Source organism: Pelodiscus sinensis, chromosome 7, assembly GCF_052426305.1.
Source record: "Pelodiscus sinensis isolate ZL-2025 chromosome 7, ASM5242630v1, whole genome shotgun sequence".
NCBI classification, from domain to species: domain Eukaryota; kingdom Metazoa; phylum Chordata; order Testudines; family Trionychidae; genus Pelodiscus; species Pelodiscus sinensis.
Window position 1 is genome coordinate 61,849,549 of NC_143058.1, and position 25,256 is coordinate 61,874,804.

A 25,256-nucleotide genomic window follows, 5' to 3' on the forward strand; every position below is an offset into this window, starting at 1 on the left:
CTTTTGAGGTATCATTTGAAAATTACACATTCCTGGTCAATAATATTGTGGTGAAATGTACATAGTAATATTTAGTGTAAAGTTATAAATTTCCCTGTGTAATATTAGTGCACATTCTAAACAACTCAGCCATGCAAAAGATGGGCAAAAGATGTTAAACAGGTTTAATAAACAAAGGCATGTGGATTTACCTCAATTTACATATAACTAGTTTACTAAAGACATTGGGGGAAGTGATGGCGGGAAACAACAATTGGGTTTTCAGCAAACACAAATGGTGGAGAAAGAGCCTAGAGTTTCCTTCACCATCAGACTCCATATCACCTTTACTGTTCGAATGAGCTTAATTTTGAAGGGTGAAGAATCCACTTCAGAGGTTTGCTGGATTTTAAAAGAATGGGGCAAAGAACCCCAAGTTGTCCCTCTGTCGCCTAACAAGAACACCAGCATCTTTAGGCCTCTGGAAAAGATTCTGATCAAGGAAAGGGTCAGTCAGCGGCTTACTGGAAGACTATGGATGAGAAAAGCCATGTTGAACAAAGCCTTCGACTAGAACTTGAGCCTTCAACCACAACTTGTGACACTGGTTTATACTTTTAGATACATGTTTTCACTTTTATTTGATTGTAGCCATTTTAACTTATAATTGAATACATTTAAAATCATATCTTCTTTTATAAATACACTTGTTTTATCTTTAATTTAAACCAAGCCAGAACTTTGTTTAAATGGAACTGTTTGGTAACTGCAGTTAAAGTTGAAAACTGGTCAATATTGACTCCTGACAGGTGCAATGGACAGTACTGAGCACACATTTTGGGAAAAATTGGGACTGGGTATGTGTTGCGGTCATCCTGTGAGACATAACAAAGGCTGGTAGGACAGATTGGGGCTGTCTCAGTCAAGGGGGATAGATTGGGGCTGAAGAGCCATATTTATGTCTGCCTGGTGATTGGCAGCACCTGTCTTCCATTTTTGCATACGGGCCATACAAATGGCCATTTGTTCTACAAACCTGTCATCTTCAGGGCATGCGACAAAGCCCAGGTTTTTACACTAGTTCCTGCATTTGCATAGCCATTATAAAGACGTGTACATGTGCAAAATAAAATTAAGCCACCCAACTGCTTAAAAGGGTTGTGTTGATTTGATTTAATCTTTTGTCAATTAGTTTCTGACTTTGGAGTGAGAAATATAGGCTGCTTGGTCTCTTTTATGAGATTGTTTTTAGATAAGGCCAAAGGTACTTATAACCATGTTTGTAAATTTTAAATCTAAATAATTAGATTTGGGTTTGTCTTACATTATTTTGTACAATTGTCTTTGTTCGGCTGCATGACTTAGAAGCTCAACATTGTACATTTTCTTGTTGTAACTGAGCAACATAAAATAAATACAGTGAAGAGAACTTGCATGTAAAATTGTGTGTGACTAACCTTCGCAACTGTGTGCTTGAACTGAGCTTTCCAAATGTGAGGGAAAAGGTGTTTGCTCTTTGCCTGTTCCAGACCTGATGTGTAAATGTCATTCTTTCCATTTATGGACAGGCCACAGGTGAGAGCCTACAGCATGTAGAAACTTTTTGCACATTTTGAGAGAGTGATGCTTGTTTTCTACCATCTCCCTCCAAATGCCCCAAATACAAAATCGTCATTCTCTCGCCTGTCAAGTCAGTTGTATATAAATTCTGGGGTTCAGGGATTTAAAATGGGTGTCATAAACTAGAGAATAAATTATGCCAATATGATGTTGCCCCATATTGTTGGCAGGGCTGAACTTTGACATCCCTGGGGAGCTCTGGGGTGCAGCCTTCCCCTAGCCCCTCATGAACATAGCCAGTTATAAGTGAAAGTGGGATGGAGAGTGCAAGAGTTCTTCCCATAGGGGCACACACATGGAATACTTTCCTGAGCAACAGGGCTGCAGCTGTGTCTGGCAGACGTGTAATAGGGTGAACTCATCTTTCACTCTCATTCTCTCAGAATTCCCTGGAGGACCAGATGCAGTCTGGTGCAAGTTGTTTAGAAGTGAGTCTGTTACATGTGAGGAATGAAAACCATGTAATACCATTGTTAGGATTTGTTTTGGTCCTTAGAGACCGAAACAAATCCTTATTGACTTTAACCCTGCTGGCCCATACATTTCTCATTGTGTCCCTTTGCTCCGGTTACTCCTTACTGAACAGGGATGCATTTTAGGTATAGTGAGCTGGGGGTTAAACTGTTAGAAAAAGTTGCGTACCTATATTCTCCCTGATAACATGGAAAATAATACTCTGACAATTAGGATAGAGTCAATAATTTTTTCCTTGCCACTGTTAAAGTTATTTAACACTTCCAGTGTCTCCATCATGTTTTGTTCTTTTTTTAACTACTAGGTTTAACTATGATCCCATCCTCCAGTTCCCTAAATAAATTAAGAACTAGTTAGTAACTGGAAAGTCTCTTAAAATGCCAGTTGAGCAATACATCACACAACTAACTTCAAGAGTGTGCATGCCAAATCGAGTCCCTCCTGACATGCCTCCTTTTTAAGACTCCTCACGTTTGTCACATGCTAAAGAGTTTGGCTCCACTTGGGCCAAAAGGATAAGTTTAAAAAAAAACGTCAGAATTTTTTCATTGATGAGAGAGAGCCCTTTTGTGAAAAAGTTGATCAAAAATTTCTCCATGTTCAATAAGATTTTTTTTAACCTACCTGCTCAAAAATTTGAAATAGGAGCTTTGAGGGAGCAAGACTAATATTTGTTCACAATATTATTAATTTAAGTGTTGTTGTTATGGACCAGGATCCCATTGTGATAGATATGGGAAATAAAGACAGTCAGGTCTGCTGATGGGGAGGGAGCCAGGTGGGAATTACCCCAGGACCCAGAGTTTCAAAGGGACTTAGAACTCCCAGCTGTTGATACGGCTGATTCCCCGGTCCCTTTGAATTGCTGCAGGAGCGATGCTTTGCGCAGCTCTGAAGCCTGGAGGGGGGTTCTGCAGACTGAGCAGTGCTAAGGGCTGACTGCCCTCAGCCCCGCTCCTTCTGCCCTCAGCTCTGCCCCTTCTGCCCTCGGCCCTGCCCCTTCCAGGGGTGCAGAGCCAACAACCCTGCTCACCTTGACCCGGGCCCTGTGGCAGCTGTGGGCCTGTTGAGGACTGTTCTTGTCCCCAAAGATTGAAGTAATCATTTTGCTGTCTTACATATATATTTGAACCTAGCACTGCTATTAGAATTGGTTCTGAAAACCATACAAGGAAATGGTTAGCAGCTCAGTATGTTTCTCTTATTTCCTGCAATGTGCAGTTGTTTATTACCCAGTTATGAAGTCTAAATTCAAAGACTTTCTTCGTGGTTGAATTAATTCACTGCTAAACCTCATACCATGTTTCCTTCTTCCTGGATCTGATGTAACTGCTCTCAGAATGTCACGCAAAAGGAAAGTTCAAGTTATAGTACTTGGACCTGAATGACCCTTTTCCAAACAAAAGGCAGTTGGAATGGGAAACATGAGCCATTTTATGCAGAGGAATCACAGTCCTTTCGATTTTGGTCATTCTTTCATGCAGCTACTGACTTTTTAAGCTCTTTAACTTTCATGGTTCTGTAGTGGTTTATAATACATATATTTCACAAACCCAAACAAACCCAATGTCCCGTGAGCATCATAATTGCCAGTGGGTGACAGTTATTGAGCGAGGGGGAAATCTTCCACATGAATAAAATAATTCTGCATTCTACAGTAATTCAGGAAATGTTATTCATAGCATTTATTGCAGTAGTCTTCACTTTTCACTTCACAGCTCTTTTCACCTTTTTGTAGCTTTTATTGGAGTTCATCATACATACACTTTTGATCCTTGTTTAATCCAAGTTATGCCTGCAGTTTTTCAAGCGTTTGAATTTCCTGATGGAACTCAACTTTACTTACAAAGAGCAGATTGTATTAGATATGTATGTTTATTTCACCCTAGTAATTTACCGTATGTATTTAGTGCTGTGAAAGTTATATGTGTTTTGGTTCACTAGCAATTCTGGCAAAAAAATAGGGCTAAATAAAATATTTTGTGTTGATTCTGAGAGCTATCTTTAATGTTTTACTTCCTCTCCCTCCCAAAATAGGAAATTCTGAAACAGAATTTCTGAATGTTTTGTTTTGGTATTTTTGTAATTTTTTTGTTTTTTGTTTTTCAGATAAACAATTAGGAAAAACATTGTAGTGTTGCCAAATCAGCAATTTATTTCTCTCTCCCCTATCCAATTACAAAAATCCTGCAAATTTTCTTTCACTACATCTCTAATGTTATTTTCAATACAGTAATTACTTGTTTAACACGTGCCTGCTTAACATGTTTTCACGATAGCATGATTTTTTTTTAGGGAACGTTTTTTGAATAACACGACTGTCCCTGAAATAATATGGAAGTGCTTCGGTCAGCCGCTCTCTCGGCGGGGCTACTGTGAGCCGCATGTGCACTCGCGGCTCCAGCCTGCACTTGCTAGCAGCCGGCCGCTGAGCACAGGCAGCTGCCTTGGGACCAAGACATAAGGTTGGGGGAGAAAGAGGACTGGGTTACAGCAGGAAGGAGAGGTGTTTGGCTCTGGGGATGGGAAGGGGAGGAGGATTGGGTTGTGAGTTTGCTCCTGTGACAGGTCTGCTGTTACCTGCACTGTGTCCAGTGAGGGGGGGTTGGCGGGGAACGGCGCAGCGAGCGGCGAACCCTCCACCACTTTGCAGGGAGGCGGGGAAGCCCCGGGTAGCCGTCTGGGCGCCTTGCCCCTTCTCCTCTGCCCCCGCTTGCAGGCCGGTGGCTGGGTTTCCCCACCCACCCTGTTGCCGTCAGCTGTGCGGGGCTTCCCCTGCCTCCCTGCAAAGTGATGGAGGGTTCGCCGCTCCCTGCCGACCCCCTCCTCGCCGAACGCAGTGTGGGTCCCGGCAGACCCGTCACAGGGGCATACTCCCAATCCAATCCCCCTTCCCTCTCCTCGCCTTCCCTTCCCCAGAGCCAAACACCTCTCCTCCCTGCTGTAACCCAGTCCCCTTTCTCCCCCAACCTTATGTCCCGGTCCCAAGGCAGCTGCCTGTGCTCAGCAGCCGGCTGCTAGCAAGTGTAGGCTGGAGACAACTCAGCACCAACAGAAAACTGACTTCGACACCACCGCTTGAAATGCAGCCCCCACCTTTTCCATTATTTTCAATGGGAAAATTGACCCCGCATAACACGTTTTCACTTAACACAATCATTTTCTGAAATGTATCTACCATGTTAAATGAGGAATTACTGTACCAGAATGTGTAGCACATGGAAAATCTGGGGCATTGTAATATAAGTTAAGTGGACACACACAAATACCTTGTATTCAAGGGGCTGAACTGAGAGTCAGAGTAGTAATACATAATTCTGGAGTTATTGATATATGCAGCCTGACTACTTGGGAGTCGCTTTCTTTCAAAGACATATTTTGCATTAGTTTCAGCAACCTGTTCTGTTTAGTTTTTCATACTAAGGTTATTGCTAGGTAAATGAGAACTTTTTTTTTCTTCAGAAGAACATGAGAAATACATTTTAAGAGGATGAAATCATTTTTATTCTATAGCAGGTCATAGATGCGAAAGGGAAGATGAAAGACAAGATCCTGTCCAGAAAGCTGTTCAAGAGACAAGAGAGCAAAAATATCTATATGCTGGGGTTGCTCCGTATGATCCAGCCAAGGATCCAACAAAACAAAAGGGCAAGAGGTATTCCAAGGTATGAAACCCTCATTTTGATTGGTATTGAATCTACACAATTCAGTATAATTGAAAATAGAGTCTGATCATATATTCTCCTATGTAAGTCATAGAAAGAGTAAGAAAATGTAAGTAGGGTAAACATCTAACAGTTAAAATTCTCTGAAGTTAGTATCTCTTTAGCTTGATTATCTCAACAGAATAGTTCAGATAATTAAGTGGAGTTGTGAGAATATACAGGTAAATTACTAGTAAATATGTGAGTAAATTAATTTTGCAACCAAATATTAGTCTTACTCTGTCAAGGGTCCTCTAACGGAAGTCTTATTTCTATCTATCACACTTTTTTGGCAGAAGTCCTGTCCCATCTTATAGAGCTTATAGACTTTTCAAGAGTTCCAGCTTTATTCATTTTGTGCCTTCAGAGGTCAGAAGCTCCAGACTTATTGTTTCAGCAATTGGACTACAGAGAGGGGGACAGGAGCAGATTGGGTGGACATCTAATAGCTTGTTCCTGCTCAGATATAGCTTCCAGCAAGATACGCAGGTGCCCTGGCTCACAGATTGAGGTGTCATTCTCCCAGATAACTTAAAACAAAATTGTGTTGTTTGACAAGGATAGCAAAACAAAGGGGCTGTGTCTAGACTGGCTAGTTTTTCGGCAAAAGCAGCTGCTTTTGCTGAAAACTTGCTAGCTGTCTACACTGGCCGCTTGAATTTCCGCAAGAACACTGACTTCTTACTGTCTGAAATCAGTGCTTCTTGCGGAAATACTATGCTGCTCCCGTTTGGGCAGAAGTCCTTTTCCTCAAAGAAAAGGGCCAGTGTAGACAACTCAGATTTGTTTTGCGCAAAAAAGCCCCGATAGCAAAAATGGCGATCGGGGCTTTTTTGCGCAAAAGCACGACTAGATTGGCACGGATGCTTTTCCACAAAAAGTGCTTTTGCGGAAAAGCGTCCGTGCCAATCTAGATGCTCTTTTCCGCAAATGCTTTTAACGGAAAATCATGCCAGTCTAGACGTAGCCAGAGGGTTATTTTATTTTGGTTTTTTTTTTAAAGATTTTCCTTGTTCTGCTTGGATTATTATGCTGAGGTTTCTAATTTTTAGTCTCTTGATATGTTTTAATTTCACTTGATTTTGTGTGGAGAGTTTTTTGTCCTCAGTGTAAACTAAAATGGTCTGGCCATCACCAGTCTGAGACTGAGTCCTAGCTGGAAGACTGTACCAGAGTTTCTTTTTTCCCAGATCCAAGTAAAAACTATGTGCAAGCAAGGAAAGTGTCCCGCTATTGTGGGGAACTTTCCTAGCTCCTACACTATCTTGGTGAAATGAGCTAGTGGAAGGATCGGAGTCCCTGCTCCCACTTCCTTTACCCACAGGCCTCCCTCACCTCAAGGGCTCCCCTTCCACTCCCCTGTGAGGCAGAGTCCTCATAACCCCAACAAGGCCTGGCCCAGGACACCTGGGTCTCAACCCCTAACCTTGTGGTCACCTAGGGCAGGGGTTGGGTGTCCCCACTCCAGAGTGCTCTTTCCACACTGAACATTTCCTGGACCCACAGATGATTACATACAGTCCAAACAAAAAGTTACCGGAAAACACATCACTCCGCTCTGTGGATCGAGCCCCTCTTAGCCCTCCCCCAGGCTCTTTTGGTGAACCATTCAAGTCATGAGGAAATTTAACCCTTTGACTTATCCAGAAAGCACTTGGATTTACTTGTGGCTACTGAGCAACTGTGTTTTCCCCTGCCTGGCAGGTCAGAGATACCTCAGCTCCACGGAGCATTGGGGTAAAGAAATCCTGCCCCTACTTAAGAGAAAGGGAATTTTACTACTGACTTCAGAGGGGCCAGCGTTTTACACTTGGAAATTATAAACTCTTTGCTCCTATTTAATTTATAAATGTTAATTAACTGGATCTTGCAGGCTTCTCTGCTGCCATGAATTTTATAAGCCCCAAGTGAGTCCAGTCCAGGTTCTGAAGTCTTTCTTTTTTAAAAAAAATTTTGGATCATGGAATTAGTTTAGAAAACTAAAAGGTAAGCCCAAAATTGCCCACCAGGTATGCTCGGAATAGTCAAGTTCAATTCTTCTTGTTGAAGTGCCAATATAAACCAAAGCTGGCATTTTAGGAAAAGAAGTTAGATTTTTTTTTCCGAGAGTGAAAATCTCTGATTTTTCAAAATATCTCCTCTTATGAAATGTATTGTTCCAAAACATTTTCTTTAGCAGAAAAGCAAGCATGGGAAACTATAGGGATGTGTCTACATTGGAACCCTTTTCCGGAAAAGGGATGCTAATGAGACCAGTTGGAATTGCAAATGCCGCGGGGATTTAAATATCCCCCGCGGTATTTGCATGAACATGGCTGCCGCTTTTTTCCGGCTCGGGGCTTTGCCGGAAAAAAGCTCCAGTCTAGACAGGGATCTTGCGGAAAATAAAGCCTTTTACAAAAGATCCCTTATTCCTACTTAAAATCAGGAAAAAGGGATCTTCCGGAAAAGGCTTTATTTTCCGAAAACAGGTTTAAAACAGAAAACTGGTGATATCAGATAATTATATTTATACCATAAACTATCTCTCCATAATAACTCAGTACATATGGGGAGCAGAATTACAGGACAGAAGTACAATTCTACTTTGAGAAGTGATTTTAAAAATGATACTTTTACACAGGTACCTTCCCCAGTGGGAAACATTAGGCTATGATTGACTGTTTTATCCCTTTTACATCTCCACTATAATGATGGTATAGATCAGGCCAATAGAGGTTGTGTTGTTTGCAGCAGAAAAGCCTAGTAAACATGCCACATCTTGTTACTCGGGTTCTTTCAACCCAAAACTCTCAGTAACTTTTACTCTCTGCGAGATGGTGTCAGGAAATAATTCAGGGGAGACACGGTCGTCTGACAATTAGATGGATGGTACAAACAGGACAACACGAGTGCTTTCACTTAAAGCTAAACTTTACTTAGTCTCAAGCACTTACACACATCTGCAACAGGTAAGTAAAACATCCCCACCCTCAATTGTTACCGAAGTAGAGTGTGACTCTCGAGTAACAGCGGGAAGGCTTCCAATGGCCAGTCTTCCGTCTGCTGGTGGGGATGGAGTTGTGTGCAGATATGAAGAGTCCTCAAGGAGTTCTTGAGGCATCCCTCCAAGCATTCCCCAAAATTGTCCCACTAACTCAAACTTTCCTTCCCTATTTATCCATTAGTATTACAATAACATGTCTCTCAAAAACTTGTGAGGCAAGCACTTTTTAAAGGTTAGGCAAGAGATTTTCTTCTGATCATCACTTTCGCCAGATGCGTTTTTTCTCTTTCAGAGTCTCCATGCCTGGGGGCTCTGATGGATATATGTCTTAGGGCATTTGGACAAGCTTCCTGTTTTCCTAAATGTATAGCTCAGCGATTTCACTAGAGATTTGGGCCTCAAGAAGGACGTGGGGTCAAGCTGCCCTCTCTGTGGCACTCAAACCCCCTTTCTTCCACTTCCCTGACTGTGGTCATGCGGAAGCTGCAGTCTAGGTCTAATTTGGGCCTATTAGCTTGGTTGCTAAAGTTTAAGCCATAAGCAGTAGTGGTTCAGGCACAGTACTGGATTTGCCGAAATCTCCCCGTACAGTCTTATACAAATTGATTCATCATGCCGAAGATGATGGGCCTGATACCCAAACAGCCTTTGAATAGTCTGTTGTTGTAAAGGGAATTTAAGAGGAGGTAAATTAAAAGTTAGTCATTCTAAGCCCTATTTTCACTACTTGGGATGTGTAAAGGGGCCTTAGTGTATACATGAATCAGACCTCATGAGTCCCAGAGAGGCGTAAGCAGGAGGGACCAATAAAATGTAATAATCCTGTTCTTTATAATGAAACGGGAAATGAGACAAAAGAAACCACATGAGGTATCAATGGAATTGACTGTAAAAATGTTTTCTGTAGCTTTTCAGGATGGCTCCGTGTGTTTTAAAGCTTAGCTGAAATCAGAGTGAACTGATGCTTTCAAGTACAGCCATCTGGATTTCATTGTTACCAGTAAAAATAAAACAAAATGCTCAGGAAGTATTTTTGACAGGTGGCAAAAAATTAGAAAATATTGGCATTAAGTGTACTATTTAAACATGAATGAGCTCTAACACTTTGTTTGTAAATCTTTTGAGAGCACTATGGTCTGGCCATCTGCTAAATACTGATCTGTTGCTTTGATTTGCTCGGTGTCAACTAGCTACAAATATGGCCAGTAGCTGACTTATCAAGTTTTCTCCAAGGACAGTCAAACTCTTTAGTATCCCAATGTTTTATAAGAGCTGACATTTAATTTAAAATCCTATGTATCTTTGATTAAAAAGAAGTACAACAACAGGGAGAAAACCGCAATGGATTTCTGTAAAGGGAGTGAAATTTCCTGGTTCCAAATACTTTGTTTCAATAGTGGGGTCATAAAATAACAGGGAAGGAAACAATAATACCAAAATCTCTACTCTGAAATTGTCCTATATGAAATCGCATCAATACTTCATAGGTTAATCATTTGAATCTAATACTTCATAAGACATTTCCTTGAATGAAAAAACTCCCATATTTTGATACTATTGTTTCTGTATATTTGGAGTAGATTTTTCTTTTTATAATTAAGTTGTCAGATTTCAAATAGAGTGCACTTCATAGCTGATTTTGTGTTGTGGGTTTTTTTTTGTTTGTGTGTTGTTGGGTTTTTTTATAAATAGCTGGGCAGTTTTAGCTCATCAGTGTCATATGTATCTTTTCAGTAATTAATTGTAAGATATAATTTTATTCCCTAATGTTTTATTAGGTGCAAAACTTTATTGAAAGACACATTGTAAAGCTCTGGGATTGAGATATATTCTACCACTGGAAAAAGAGGTTGAAAATGATGCTGGCAAATGAACATTTTTAAAAAAAATTGGCTTACAGAAATGAAATGCTGATGGGAATAACAGCTTTCATAATTATTAGGTCTTGATAAAACCACATGTGCATGCATGCAAGAAGTCAGAGTTGCTCCTTAGAATGGAAAAGCTCTTTGGAAAAGGTAGCAAAGATAGAGTGGAAACCCTAAAAACCCTGAACCTGCAGACATGTAAGTACGTAAATAACCTTCTAGCCTAAATCTTTAGCTGATGTAAATTAGTACAGTTCCATTGGTACAGCTCCAATGAAGTCAGCTGAGGATCTGTCTCCTTACGTTCAGTTCACGTGCCTGTTATTTCCCAATATCCATGTGTACTTGCAGAATGGGACATTAGACTTTTCAATCTGTTTCAGTGACTCTTGCAGGTTTTGCTACATAGTAACCTTATAAATTACTCTTATCTTCACTGAAATATTCAAGGCATAATAAACCAGTGAAGCAACAGAAAACCTTTTTTAAATTTTAATATAATGTTTTTTTCAAAGGAAAAATGTTTTTTCACTCAAAGGAATTTACACAGCACCTGTGGTGCTTATCTTTTATATAAGAATTGTATGTCAACAGTGTTATCATAGTCCCCTCCCATCATGGAGATAGGGTAGAAGAGAAGAAAAGCTGCAGCTATCACTGAGGCTACATCAACACTGCGGCGCTATTTTGGGATACCGGAAGTATCCCTAAAATAGCTATTTTGCATCTTTAAAGCAACCCGTTATTTCAAAATGGAATTCGAATTAACAGGTGCACTGTTCCAGCATCCCTGTAACCCTCATTCTATGAGGGTTAAGGGACGTTTCTGAATAGCCCTTTATTTTGAAATTAGGCACAAATTGTGTAGCTTATTTTGAGGTAAGAGTGCGGTGTAAACGCACCCTTAGAGAGCGTAGGAAGAATTCCTGTCTCCCTTCTTACTCCTGTTTCCCGTTAGGAGATATTCATACCACTCAGCATGTCTCTCCTCAATAACCTCAAGGTATTATTGCATTTCTGCACATTGAGGCACCAAGAGCCTGATCTACTACCCACAGAGGTCAATAGATGTCTTGCCATGGATGTTAATGGACTTTGAAGCAGGGCTCAAGAGAGTCCTTGTCACTATCCTGAAGGTCGGAGATCTTTGTGAAGTAAACCCTCTCTTTTTGCAAGCCCAGTTGAAAAAATGTTAGGGGGTGGGGGAAACTAATACTGTGGGGCGGGGGGGGGGGGGTTCATTTTATGTTCCTTGGAATGAAGGCATACTGTATTCTGCTTGTAGTAGGTGACATTGGCCTCGTTCTTGGCACATACGTGAAAAGAGGGCTTTAAATCCAGTGGGCTTTTCCATGTGAGAGAAATGAAAAATAAAAAGAGATAGGTAAAAGACATAGTTGAGGAGGTGTATGTGTGCTCCTGTGCCTCTAACTGGAGAGTTTTTTGGTAGCACTCTCCATTGAATCTACTTAGGTGTTCTCCCTTCCTCATTGTCTGCTTTGAGGCTATCCATCAATGTCCTGGCAAACCTTCCCCCTCTCTCCAGTTCCCTCTCAAGCCCCTTTGGCATCCAATAGAGCAAGCAGTCAACCCTTTCTTGTCTGTGTCACTAGCATAAGTAGTAGTAGTTTGTGTTGTTTTTCTTCTCCTTAATAGTTAGTGTTTCCTTTTTACTGAGATGAAAAAAACAAATAATTTGGTTTGCATTTCCTGCCCTGTCTGGGAAGATTCCCCCTTCCCCTGCATTTAGAAGAGTCTAAAGATTTTTCAGTTAAAAAAAAAAAGAAAAGAAGAAGAGGAGGAATGAAGATCTTTTGTCTGCCTTCGTCTCTTCCACAGGAATTTCAACAACTTCCACCACACCATTAACATTAGCTTGGACCAGTCTGCACAAGAGATCCACTTCCTTAACATTACAGTACAATTACAGTAGACTTCCGATAATCCAGAACCTATGGGACCTAGGTGGTGCTGGATTATCAGAGATGCTGGAGTATCAGGAGCTACTATAAGCTGGTTATGTATATACTGTATACAGTATATACTGTATATAAAGTGTTCTTAACCCTTTTTATTGAACATACTGTATACAGTATACTGTAATGTTTTAGTTTTTTTAACCCTTTTTTACCCTTTTCGTTCAGTTCAGCTGCTGCTGCTGTTACCTTGTGACTCAATTTTTGCCGAAGCTCAGTCACTAGGCTCTTGCCATTTTGATGCCGGACTATCGGGAGTGCCGGACTATTGGATGCCGAACTATTGGAGTTTTACTGTATATGATGGCCACATTTCTACCACCCTATATCAGAAACCTATCGACCCATTATTCTTACCTATGTGCCTCTACCGTCTCTCCAGGACCCATCACACGATCCATTGTTTACAGCCAGGCCCTAAAATACAACTGGATTTGTTCTAATCCCACAGTCAGAAACAAATGCCTACAAGATCTTGATCAGGCATTCCTAAAACTTAAATACCCTTTTGGGAAAGTGAAGAAGTCCCACCATCCAGAGGTGTATACCGCTCCGGAGTCACCTACAGTAGGGTATCCATAGGGACACTACTCAAAGAAGAGGAAATCACTCACCCTGTACAGTAATGATGGTTCTTTGAGGATGCTCCACAACCCATTCACCTTTCCAATATTTCAGAGTTCTCCATAGAGCTCCGCAGTAGAGAAAGAACTCAGGCCAGGGTTTCCCATGCTGTGCTCAACAGAGGGAGAATGTATGTTGTGTCAATGGATGCTGCTACCAAATTCTCCAAGTAGAAGCTCAGGGGCATGCCTGCACCTCTGAGAGGTGTCCTCCATGGGTGCCACACTGAAGTACCATTGTTCGTGCATAAGGTGAATAATGCATCATGTTCGTGCATAATGTTCTTTCCTCGTTTTGTAAAGAAATGAAGCTATCTGACTGACTGACGAAAATGTAATACACATTTAAATGAAATATACAAAAGACACAGTTATGACATTTTCCGGCTGTATCACCAACTGATTACCATAAGCTACTTCAAGCAGTGTATTTCTGAGAAAGGATTGTACTTGATTGGATATGAAGCCATTGCTCTTTGATCATTTATGAGCCCGACGTGGATCTATCAAAGCAATGCATTGTTTCTCATGAATCATTGCGTGCACAATATGATAGAACAACATGCATCTCTTGGGATACATGCTTCAAAAGGGATGTGAAACAAACAAGAACTTTTGGCCTAATTTGATTTCAGGTACTTGACACATGTGGTCAGGTATTTTAGGAAATCTATTCAGCTAACGCAATTATAATAGTTGAGACAAGATTTATATTTAGAGCAATAGTATTTAAAATCCAGTCTGAGCCCTTATAAGAACTGTGAAAGTATAGTATAGTATAGTATAGTATAGTATAGTATAGTATAGTATAGTATAGTATAGTATAGTATAGTACTGAATTTCTTTGACTGGGAAAAGCATCCAAAATGAGTATATTATAATAAGATTTGGAGAGTAAGGAATGTGAAGGATAACAACAAGGTTTCTACGGGTATGTTACCGATAAGGAGGTCAGGGAAATTTTGGACCCTTGGTGAATGGGCAAAGCAACCTAGATGCTATGGAAAAAGCTGAAATTCTTCATGCTCTTTTTGCTTCAATCTTCAAGGTCAGCTCCCAGACTGCTGTACTGGGCAGCACAGTCTGGGGAGGAGGTGAGCAGCCCTCAGCAGGGAAAAAACAGGTTAAGGACTGTTTAGAAAAGCTGGACATGAACTAGTCCACGGGGCCAGATGCAATGTAATCATTGCTGAGAGAGTTGGCTGTTGTCATTGCAGAGCAATTGGCCGTTATCTTTGAAAACTCGTGGTAATTGGGGGATGTCCTGGACGATAGGAAAAAGGCAAATGTAGTGCCCATCTTTAATAAAGGAAAGAAGGAGAATCCAGGTAGCTACAGACCAGGCAACCTCACCTCAGCCCCTGGAAAAATCGGGGAGCGGATCCTCAAAGAATCTGTCTTGAAACCCTTGGTGGCAGGGGCATGCAGTAGCTTAGGCAGGAGAAGGCACAGCCTTCCCAAACCACTAGGCAGGGCCCCACCCACACTCCATCCCCAGAATGCCCAGTGCTGCTGACCTCCCCAGCGCCTACCCTCCCTGTGCTCTGGGGCTACTCGGGCCACATGTGCTCACTCCCTCTCCTCCCTGTGGGTGGGTGGGATGCATGCTTTCTGTACTGCCCTGCCTCCTCCCCTCCTCTGAGTGTGGGGCCTCAGCAGAGGGGGCAGGGAGCCTGCCTCCCCCCGCCCTAGTTGCACCAACTGCCCATGCTTGGAAGAGAGGAAGGTGATCGGGGACAGTTATCATAGTTTCACCAAGGGCAAGTCATGCCTGACCAATCTAATTGCTGCATATAATGAGATAACTGGCTATGGGGAAAGTGGTGGGAATGATATCTCTTGACTTAAGCAAAGCTTTCGCTATGGTCTCCTACAGTACTCTTGCCATCAATGTAAAGGCGTATGGCTTGCATGAATGGAGTAAAGGTGGGTAGAAAGCTGGCTAGATCATCGAGCTCAGCAGATATTGATCGATGGCTTCATAAATAGTTGGAAGCCAGTAGCAAGTGGAGTACCGCAGGAGTCGGTCTGGGACCTGTGTTGTTTAACATCTTCATTAATGATCTGGCTGAGGGGATGGATTGCACCCGCAGCAAGTTCCCAGCTGACACTAAGCTGAGAGGAGAGGTAGCTATGCTGGAGAGTAGGGGTAGGATTCAGCGTGATCTAAACAAATTGGAGGATTGGGCCAAAGAAAATCTGAAGTTCATCAAGGACGAGGGAAGAATCTTACATTTAGGATGGAAGAATCCCATGAACTGCCACAGTTTGGGGACCAACTGGCTAAGTGGTAGAAAAGGATCTGGGGGCTACACTGGACAAGAAGCTGCATATGAATCAACCGTGTGCTCTTGTTACCAAGGTTAATAGCACATTGGGCTGCATTTAGTAGGAGCATTGCCAGCAGATTGAGGGAAATCATTTCCTTCTATTGGGTAGTGGTGCAGCCACATCTGGATCATTTGTGTCCAGCCTTTAATCCCCCTCCCCACTAGAGAAAGGATGTGGATAAATTGGAGGGAGTCTATTGAGGGTTTGGTTGGGAAGTTGGGTGCAGGAGCAGGATGGAGGCAGGCTTGGGTGGAAGGGAGAATACAAAAGTGGACTGGGGATCTGGGTGGGGGGTTAGAGTGCGGGAGTGGGGTGTGGAGTGTAGCTGGGAGGAAGGGTGCAAGAGTGGGATGAAGGTGCGGGGTCTTGGTGGGAGGGTGTGTATGTGAGGGCAATGGGGGTGCAGAGTCTGGGCATGAGAGAGATGGGGGCACTTACCTTGCTCTGTGCTCCTGCCTCTCCCAGTCACCGCCATCTGCTGCTCCTATTGGCCATGATTGTGGCCAATAGGAGCAGCAGGGAAAGCCTCCAGGTGAACAGTTTCCTGCACTGTTATTTCCCCAGTCAGAGGAGGACAGAGGAGTGTCAGCATGCACATTGCTTCATTTCCCCCCGCAAGTTGGATCCAGCCCACGAGACTCCATCCTGGCCTGGAGCACGAAGCCAGCACACGTGTTCTGACCTCATGAGCGGGGGAAAGGGGAGGAGACAGGACGGGATTGGAGTGCCAGCCAGGCTCTCCACTGCAAGGGGTGCAAGCCCCGAGCCCACAGCCCACCTGCAAGACGGACATGGATCACACTTTGAGAACCACTGGTGTAAGAAATAATATATGATACGGGGATGAGAGACTTTATTGGAATGCACATCTGAGGGTGGCAGAGCTGGAATTGCATAACTATAATTGATTGTAGCATTGCCTGACTTTTGAGCACTTAAATATGCTATCTTAATGATTTGTTATATTAATTAAAGTGGGTAATATCTTTTAAAAACCCCTAGGAAATCATTTGTAACAGTCATATTCTTACTGGGATCTGTGATGGAGTGTGCTTCCCAGGCAGGCCCCGAAAGGGTTAATGAGAGCCTGGGAGACCAATTACATTATCTGGTGGACATGGAGAAGCGTGCCAAGCTTAATTAGAGTGAGTGCCCAGTGGGAGAGGTGCTGAGTAGTGATTATAACTTAAAGTTGAGCATGGAAAAGACAGCAGCAGGTAGATGATCGTAATGAGCTCTGCAGGCGGTCTCTGGGACTAGGGACTAGGTTGTGAGGAGAGAACCCAAGGAGAAATTTCTCCTGAGGTCCTCTCCCAAGGGGGGGCAGAGGAGGAGAGGAGAGAGACAGAGACGGATAGACCAACCGACCATTGGGTGTGGAGCAGGCTCTAGTGGCAATCCCTGATAAAGGGGTTGGATTCGGAGTTGCTGGCTGATAGCTCTAGGAAGTGCTCAGTGGACAAAGAAAACAGCCGAGAAGGGTAGGGGAGCAGAAACTGGTTTAAGTTTGCATATCCTTTGTTTTCGTTTTTTGTTAGAGAATTCAGAGGAGAGCTTGAAGGATATGTCTACACTGCAGTTAGGAGCAAGTCTCCTAGGGTATGTCTACACTACAGACATTTTTTTGGGAAAAAATGGTGTTTTTCCCCCAAAAAAACTTCACTTACATCCATACTGCAATCACATTCTTTCGGGGGGTGGGGGGGGAGGGAGAAAGAAAGAACAGAATGTTTTTTCTGGCATTGGTAAACCTCTTTCTATGAGGAGGAAGCCTTTTTGCAGAAGAGCTCTTTTGGAAAAAGGCAAGTGTGGATGGGGAAGAGGGAGTTCTTTTGAAAGAAGAAGAAAGAGGAAAAAGCCATATGCCCTGATGGCCATTCCGTCCATAGCAATCACAGCTTTCATGCAAAATAGCATCCATTCAGTGTGGACGCTATCTGTCAAAAAAGCAGATGGCTTTTTCGATGCGTTTTCAAATGTGGACGCTCTCTTTCAGAAGAAGTTTTTTCAGAAGATCTCTCCTGGAAAAGACTCAGACTAACCCCCTGAGCCTGGACCCGTGGCGTTAGGCGGGCTTGAGAGTCTATTGTTCAAATAGAACTAACACAAATCCTGGGAAGGGGATGAAGCCACAGCGAAGATGTGTGCACCATGGGCCCCAGAGGTGGGGCCAAAGACCATTCTCTTAGGATGTTACCATTTGATGTTGGACGTCGTTACCCCAGATACATTGTGTGGTGGCCTGTAGGCTGACTCGTGAAGAGGCAGACCACTGGATCTTGTGAAGAGCAGTCCTGGCTTGGGGCACCAGATAGGAAACGTGTTGCTACATAACATCTAGCCACAAGTAAATGCTCTAGTGGGGAGTCCAGCCCCCTTTGTGGGGTTCAGCTGTAAATGGGCTCTCTTCTTCTGTCATTCATAAGTAGGCTTGGCAGGATTTAATTTTTTTAACATGCTAACAGATAATATTCCTATTGAAGCTTTTATTTTTTTATTTTTCTCAATCTGAATTTTCACAGTTTTGGAAAATTATGGGGAAGAGTTCAGACAATTATTGAATGAGACTAGACATTAAGCTATCGGAAGTTAGTGTTCTGACCATCGAAACACAAACTGTCAACATCACATGTCAAAATACACAAAGTAAATATGCTGAAATGAAATTTTAATATGTTCTTCAAGTGCTGTCCCTGTGGATGCCCCATTTGAAGTATCAGTGCATCCAGATAGTGACAGGATACCTGGATACCTACAATGGAGCAATACCTACAATGCAATACCTACAATGGAGCACATAAGAATGGCCAGACTGGATCAGACCAAAGGGCCATCTAGCCCAGTATCCAGTCTGCCGACGGTGGCCAATAATACCAGATGCCCCAAAAGGAGTGAACAGAACAGGGAATCATCAAGTAATCCCTCTCCTGTCACCCATTTCCAGCCTCTCACAGAAGCTAGGGACACCATTCCTACCCATCTTGGCTAACAGCCACTGATGCACCTAACCTTCATGAATTTACCTAGTTCTTTCTTGAACCCTGTTAAAGTCCTGGCCTTTACAACGTCCTCTGGCAAGGAGTTCCACAGGTTGACTTTGTGCTCCATGAAGAAAAACTCCCTTTTGATTGTTTTAAACCTATTAATTTCATTTGGTGACCCCTAGTTCTTAATGTTATTGGAACAAGTAAATAGCTTTTCCTTACTCACTTTTTCCACACCAGTCATGATTTTATAGACCTCTATTCTATCCCCCTTAGTCTCCTCTTTTCTAAACAGAAAAATCCCAGTCTTTTTAATCCCTTTTCATATGGGATCCATTCCAAACCCCTAATCATTTTTGTTGCCCTTTTCTGAACCTACACATCTTGAAGAATCTCAGTTACTTGACAAGGTGAGTAAGCTTCTCTTTTCAAGCAGCATTTTTCTTACTTTGCCTATCTGTATATTTCTATTATCTATGGAGATATTTTTGTCACCTTGTGTATGTTCAGTGCAGTTGACATTTACCACTCTGAACTTTCTACCTAGAATAAAAAAGCAGCTAAGGAGATAGTGCCAATTTGTTGTTGCAATTTGAATGTTAATTTTTATTAATTTTGTCAAATATAACAAATAGACCAAAATGCCAAAGCTGCACCTTGGAACCAGGATGCATTATAACCAGGTAACCTCCATGTATCAGGAACATATCCAAGAATGAAGCTTAAGGGGGAGACTCCAACCTCACCAGGTTGTTTTCTTGAAAGAAAAATGAAAAGATTAAAAATTGCAGGAATGCATTATTTAGTGCACCACACAAGGCTTAGAGGAGAGCACCTCTCTCTCTTGCATCCCTGGGGAGCTGCAAAAAAACTGTCACAAAGGTTTGCCTCATTCACTTTGCATCGCAAAATAGGCAGTACTATTTATCTGCATATTCCTTGGCATTTGACTATATATTTGAAGGCAGTGTAAGTCACATAGGGTGATATCCAATGATGAAAAATTATGACAGAGGAGAGCTTGCTGATTCTCTAAACTGTTCATATCCAGATGTGCTCACATTTGTATTATTTTCAAAGGTATTCAATTTTGTGAAAAAATGTTTTGGAGGTGTTTCGCGAATGCCAATGTAAAATAATTTGAACCTTAAATTCTTTTCACTTAAGTTTTTTGCCGAGTAAATGTTAGTCTATTGTAATGAATGTCATAATAATTCAAGTGTGTCATATAAACAGTTGGGTCGTGTGTCCCACAATGGGTCCTGGTCTTGCCTGGTGGATCTAAATGCTATTGTAACACAGATAATGCTTGACTTTGTGATCCACAGGCATTTATCTCAAATCAGCCCTATGGCTCAGGGGCTGGCACAGTGCTCTCTTTACTCGGGGGTTCAGTCCGACTACAGTTTATTTCTAGTCAGGCTTCCAGCTCACCCTTGGAGAACCTGACTGCTCTTCTCCCCTTCCTCCTTCCAACTACTGTTCTCCTCCTCCTTTTACAAATCCTGCCCCCCCAGCCTTAACAGTCTTTACACATGCATCTGGAGAGAGGTAAATTGAGCCACCTGCCATCCAGAAGGGGGCTTATATGTAGTCACAATATCCAATAATGCATGTACATATTTATATAGACTGTTATTACTGTTTTAAAAAGGCATAGCCAACATCTCACTGGAACACAATTGCGATGGTTAAGGGAATAATCTCATTATCAATTCATAAGCTATTTGGAGGGTAACCTTTCATTTAACTTCTTCAGTATTATCTATCAAAAACAATTAAGACTTTATTTTTTTTATTCCCCGAAGTCAAGTATATAATGTAAACAGCACTGACTATGATGAATAGTACAGCTAATGCCATGTTTACGTCCATGATGCTTGCGCTGTATTAGACAGATTCAACATTTACATTTAGCTTCATGAAATATGAATGTCCTTTTTCTTAAGGAGATGTTTACCTATGCAAAAGCATTGTTTAAATATTGGGTGGAGGGGAAGGATTTAAGAATGAAAATCCATAATTCAACATAGAATTGTTAATTTCAAATATAAATACCACAGTAAATGAGCACCTGAGCCTTTTCCTCCAGACTTTAGGCTTTTGAGTGCTTATTTTACATTTCAATCACATTTCTGCAATTTGAAAGGGATCCAGTCTTATGCATGAATAATTAAAACTGAACTACATTAAAATGGAAAAATAGAAAAACAATTAGTATTGCTAACTATGGGTCTCATTCAATTTACATTAATTTTTCATTTTGGTAAGTATACAGAGCTGTAGCATGCATACGCGTTTTCTTTTTAATATATCCCTGAACACTAATGTAAATTAGCTACAGAATTTTGTATTCAGAATGTTCATTTTGGAAGAATAGTTCTTTAAAAATACATCCTGGATGATTATTCTTGCTATTAAAATACAATTTTCTCTTCCAATATTTTGAGATAAATGCATGTGGACCACAACGTGAAGTATTATCTTTGATACAGTAGCATTTAGATATACCAGGCAAGACCAGGACCCATTGTGTGAGTCACTACTCAACTGTTTATAAAATACACTTGAATTATTATGAAATTCATTACAACAGACTAAAATTTATGCTGCAAAAATCTTAATAAAGAAAGAATTTAAGGTTGAAATTATGTTACTTGGAAATTCAGGAAATACTTCCTTTTTTTTCTTACAAAATTCAATACCTTTCAAAGTAGTAAAAACTTTAACACACAAGGCTGCTTACAGATCCATTTTGAGACCTGTCAGTTAGCTAGTTTTTAATCCATTCAATGTATGCCATCTTGATTCTGTATTGTTGTAGTTCCTTAATCAAAATGTTGTGTGGTACCAAGTCAGCGTCTCACAGAAGTCTACATGGATTAGGTTGACATGACTACCTTTTATTAATAAACATGTAATCTCACTCCCTGGTATTAATTGTTGTTTTCCTTTAATGCAATATGAATTGAGCCTATATCAGGTCTTGGATTATTTGAATGACCAGCCTATATGTACTTTTAAAAATATTGGTACATTAGCCTTCTTCCCATTCTCTGTTCCTCCCCACATTCCAAAACTTACTGAAAATCAATGTGAACAATTCAGACAGCTCATTGGTTCTGCAAGCTTTTTGAAAACACTTGATTGCAAGCTGTCTTGATTTGTGTTGCTTTTAAAATGTCTGTTTTTAGTAGCTGCTGTTTTAACATCCTCATTAGTCACTGTTGGAGTAGAAAGTATATAATTGTTATATGGTACCAACACAGTATCTGTCCTTTTCCCAAATACAGAACCAAAACAATCATTGATTAGGGTCTGTGAAGGGTTTGCTCCCCACAGGCACTGCCTAGCAGTTGGGATAAGGACATGACAGCTGCTCTTCTGCCTTGGAGTCCCTTGGCCCTACAGTGCCTTTTGATAACTGTTGTTCATGTCCATTCCAAAACCCACCGATTTTCCCTCTGTCAGAATAGCCAGCAAGAAGGAACTGAGGGTGGGGAGGTCAGATCAGCAAGGTTACATATTGAAAACTAAAAAGACTGAGCACATGGCCTACACACACCTGATTGGAATGGATATGAACAAAACATCTCTAAGAACAGTTACGAGAAGGTGAATAAACATCTTTCCCCCCACCCCCGCTCTTCCATAACACAAGGCCTTCCTACTAATGCATTGAATTAAAAAACAAATGACCCCCTGATCTTTAACAGTCTCATGATGTAGCATTTTGTTATTAAAAATAGCTAAAAATATAATACTGCTTCAGGTAGGATGATATTATTTCATGCATGACAGATTCAATTTCAAATGTTTTTGTATAGTGTGTCATTCCTTTGTTTTTGAAGTTTTCCTTGTTATCATTTAGTACCAATGTCTGTGCAGTGCAGATAATGTAATGCATATTGTAAGTCATCTAAAGGAGATCAGCCAATCAAAACAGTGATTTATAGTGTATACAAGGATCTTACATTTTTTTCAGGAATGCCTCACTCAAACAATAGAAAACAAACAAGCATTACAAACCCCGCAAAATGTTTCTGCAGTTTCAGACGAATCTTACTTTTGAAGCAATAGAGCAAATATTGAGATTTAAATCAGGTGAAAGGAATTTTCACAGATTAACAAGCGAAAGGACAAAAAAAAGGAGAGAAATCTGAGAACTATTGTGTTAAATCCTGTCAGTACCATTTCTTATTGGTTTACAAATGAATAATTCATGTGTGTGGTACCCTTTATAGTAGGACTACATCTGTCTACATTGGGAGACTTAAATCACATGTATTGATATTTTTAAATGTTTAATAGAACTAATTAATGTAAACTAGCAATTAGCAATAATGCCAATTGCTGCTACAAGTCCTTATGTCTTAGCTATTTAAAGGTGTCTCCTTGCATGCCCTTAGCATAAGAGAAGGGCTTAGTTTTTCTTTGCAGTCTTAGGCTGTAAGAAAGCATAGAAGAATGATCTTACATAAGGAATTTCGAGGCTTGATCTTTGACATTTCATATTTTTAAGAAAGTCACAGTGTATCATCTGGATGCATCAGCTTGGAGACAGCACATAAAACATTCATAAAGGACTCAACGGAGTCTTAAATGATACATCTGTGTTTGTGTTTAAACAATGATTATGTAACAGTAACGATTATGATTATGTAACAGTAATCAAAGTATGTTTTCTTTTCCAAGTGCAATTGCAGTTCACTAGGGCTGGGCAGGCAGGATTGGATAGCATGGAGCTGTGAGTCAGGCAGGGCATGGGCAAGGGTGTCATTTTGGGAGCAGGAGAGGAAGGGCAGCAGCTGAGTGTTCCAGGACATTGCTTGCTTTTTTCCCTATTGAACTGACTATCAAGCAGTGAGGGGAAAGGACTTGTATTCTGTGAATTACTCCTGTGCCTCCTCCCTTCACCAGCCAGGAATGAGAGGCATGCTCAGAAGCTGTGTATTTTCCCCTTGCTCTCTGATAGTCAGAGGAACAGGCTGAAATGCAAGCCACATCCTAGTACGCTAGCTGCTACCCCCGCCCCAGCTCCCCGGCTTTCCAGAAGCAGAACCCACCTTGGGTTGTTGAGGTAGATAGGATGAGGGAATGGATGGATGGGGGGCAGAAACTCCAATTTGTTTCCTTAGTCTCTGTCCTCTAAATTAACTCCTAGAGGATTTCTGTGTCAAAAATTAAAAAGTCTGTATGTTCTTTTTAAAATTCTATAACTTTTATTTGTCAAAATAACACAGTATCATCCCTCCACTTTCAGTTGCTTTGTAAATTCATTTTAAAATACCCGTCTGCAAGTATGTCTGAAACCATACAGCCCAAAAGAAGAGACCCAGGAAATGTTTGACAAATTGGTTCCCTACTCGACATTTTAAGACAGAACCTGGAGTAATGCATTTCAGCTACAATATGGAAACTTATTTCTTGCACCCTTTTGAAGCAGTGCAAAGAGTCGGGAGTAACAGAAATGCTGAGGGAGAGGGAAGAAGCCTAGGACTGAACCTGGAGGGTTGTCACATGTTTGTGGGAGAAGTATGAAATGAGCTTTATTTGCGGGGGGAGCAGCAGGAGTAATTCACAGGGATTGTTAGGAAGTTGAAAAGCCTCCCGTGGACTATGTCTATGCTGCACCCCTTTTCTGCAAGAAATATGTAAATGAGTATAAGGATGGAATATTGCCAAGCCTCATTTGCATAATTAAGTAGCGCCCGCTTTTTGCGTAAATAGCTTTTGCGCAAGAGCCGTTCTTCCTGAAAAAACGCGGAAGAACGGCTCTTGTTCAAGAGGGGGGTTTTGCGCAAAAAGGAGCCATGTAGATGGCTCCTTTTTGCGCAAAAGCCATTTGTGCAAAAAGCAGGCGCTACTTAATTATTCAAATGAGGCTCTGCGATATTCCATGCTTAGCCTTATTTGCATATTTATTGCACAAAATGGACGCAGTATAGACATAGCCCTGGTGACTACTAGCCTCTCCCATTCAGTCAGGCACATCTGCTCTCATCTCTTTCTGTCCCTGCACCATTGTCCCTAAGTGGCCCTAAAGCCCCTCTCCTATTCAGCCACTGGCTCATTGCTGTCACCCCACTAGCTCGTGAGGCCATTCCCCATCTGCCCCCCAACTCCTCCTTCTGAACCGCAGTCTGTGACCCTTAAGCAGCCCGGTGGGCCCTACTCTGTCTGGCTAGTGCCACCTCATGTGGCCCCACTGGAAAAAACAGCTTCTCTGGCTGGCTGCCCTCTCTTCTTGGCTCATAGCAGCCTCTGGTGGATGAAAGATGTAACTGCAGCACCTTGCCAACAATCTGCTGCAGAGAGGAAAAAATCTGCCAAGGGATATGAATTCTGCACATGCAGAGTGGCACAGAATTCCCCCTGGAGTAAAAATGTGATTCTCTATGTATCACTGCCTTTTGCTTAGGTGGAATATCCTTGCTTGAAGCAATGTAAAGTGTATCCAAATGTTACAAAGAAGGATATGATATAAACCTGTGTAATGACACTTTTGCTTCTCACGCTCAAAGTCTTCTGTCCAATCAGTTCATGTGGCTCTCTTTAGCCCTCTTTCTAGGTCTCACTGTTTTACCTTTGTTCAGAACCTTCCCTTGATATCCCCTTCCAGGTCTGAAACAGTCAATGATGTCCCTAAAATACTTTCTAGGAGTGTTAATTCTTATTATCAAAACTGAGTTTCACTCACTTTTAACCATT

The 25,256-nt window shown here is 41.6% G+C and overlaps 1 protein-coding gene across 4 annotated transcripts in view; it reads left to right on the top strand.

The window, feature by feature from the left end:
• SPAG16 (sperm associated antigen 16) overlaps nt 1-25,256 on the top strand; it is a 667,853-nt gene that overhangs the window by 36,251 nt on the left and 606,346 nt on the right. For all 4 annotated transcript variants that reach the window (XM_014575658.4, XM_025186825.3, XM_089779827.1 and 1 more), the window contains one exon: nt 5,587-5,738. In XM_014575658.4, the coding sequence (XP_014431144.2) occupies nt 5,587-5,738 (152 nt within the window). The remainder of the gene's footprint in view (nt 1-5,586; nt 5,739-25,256) is intronic.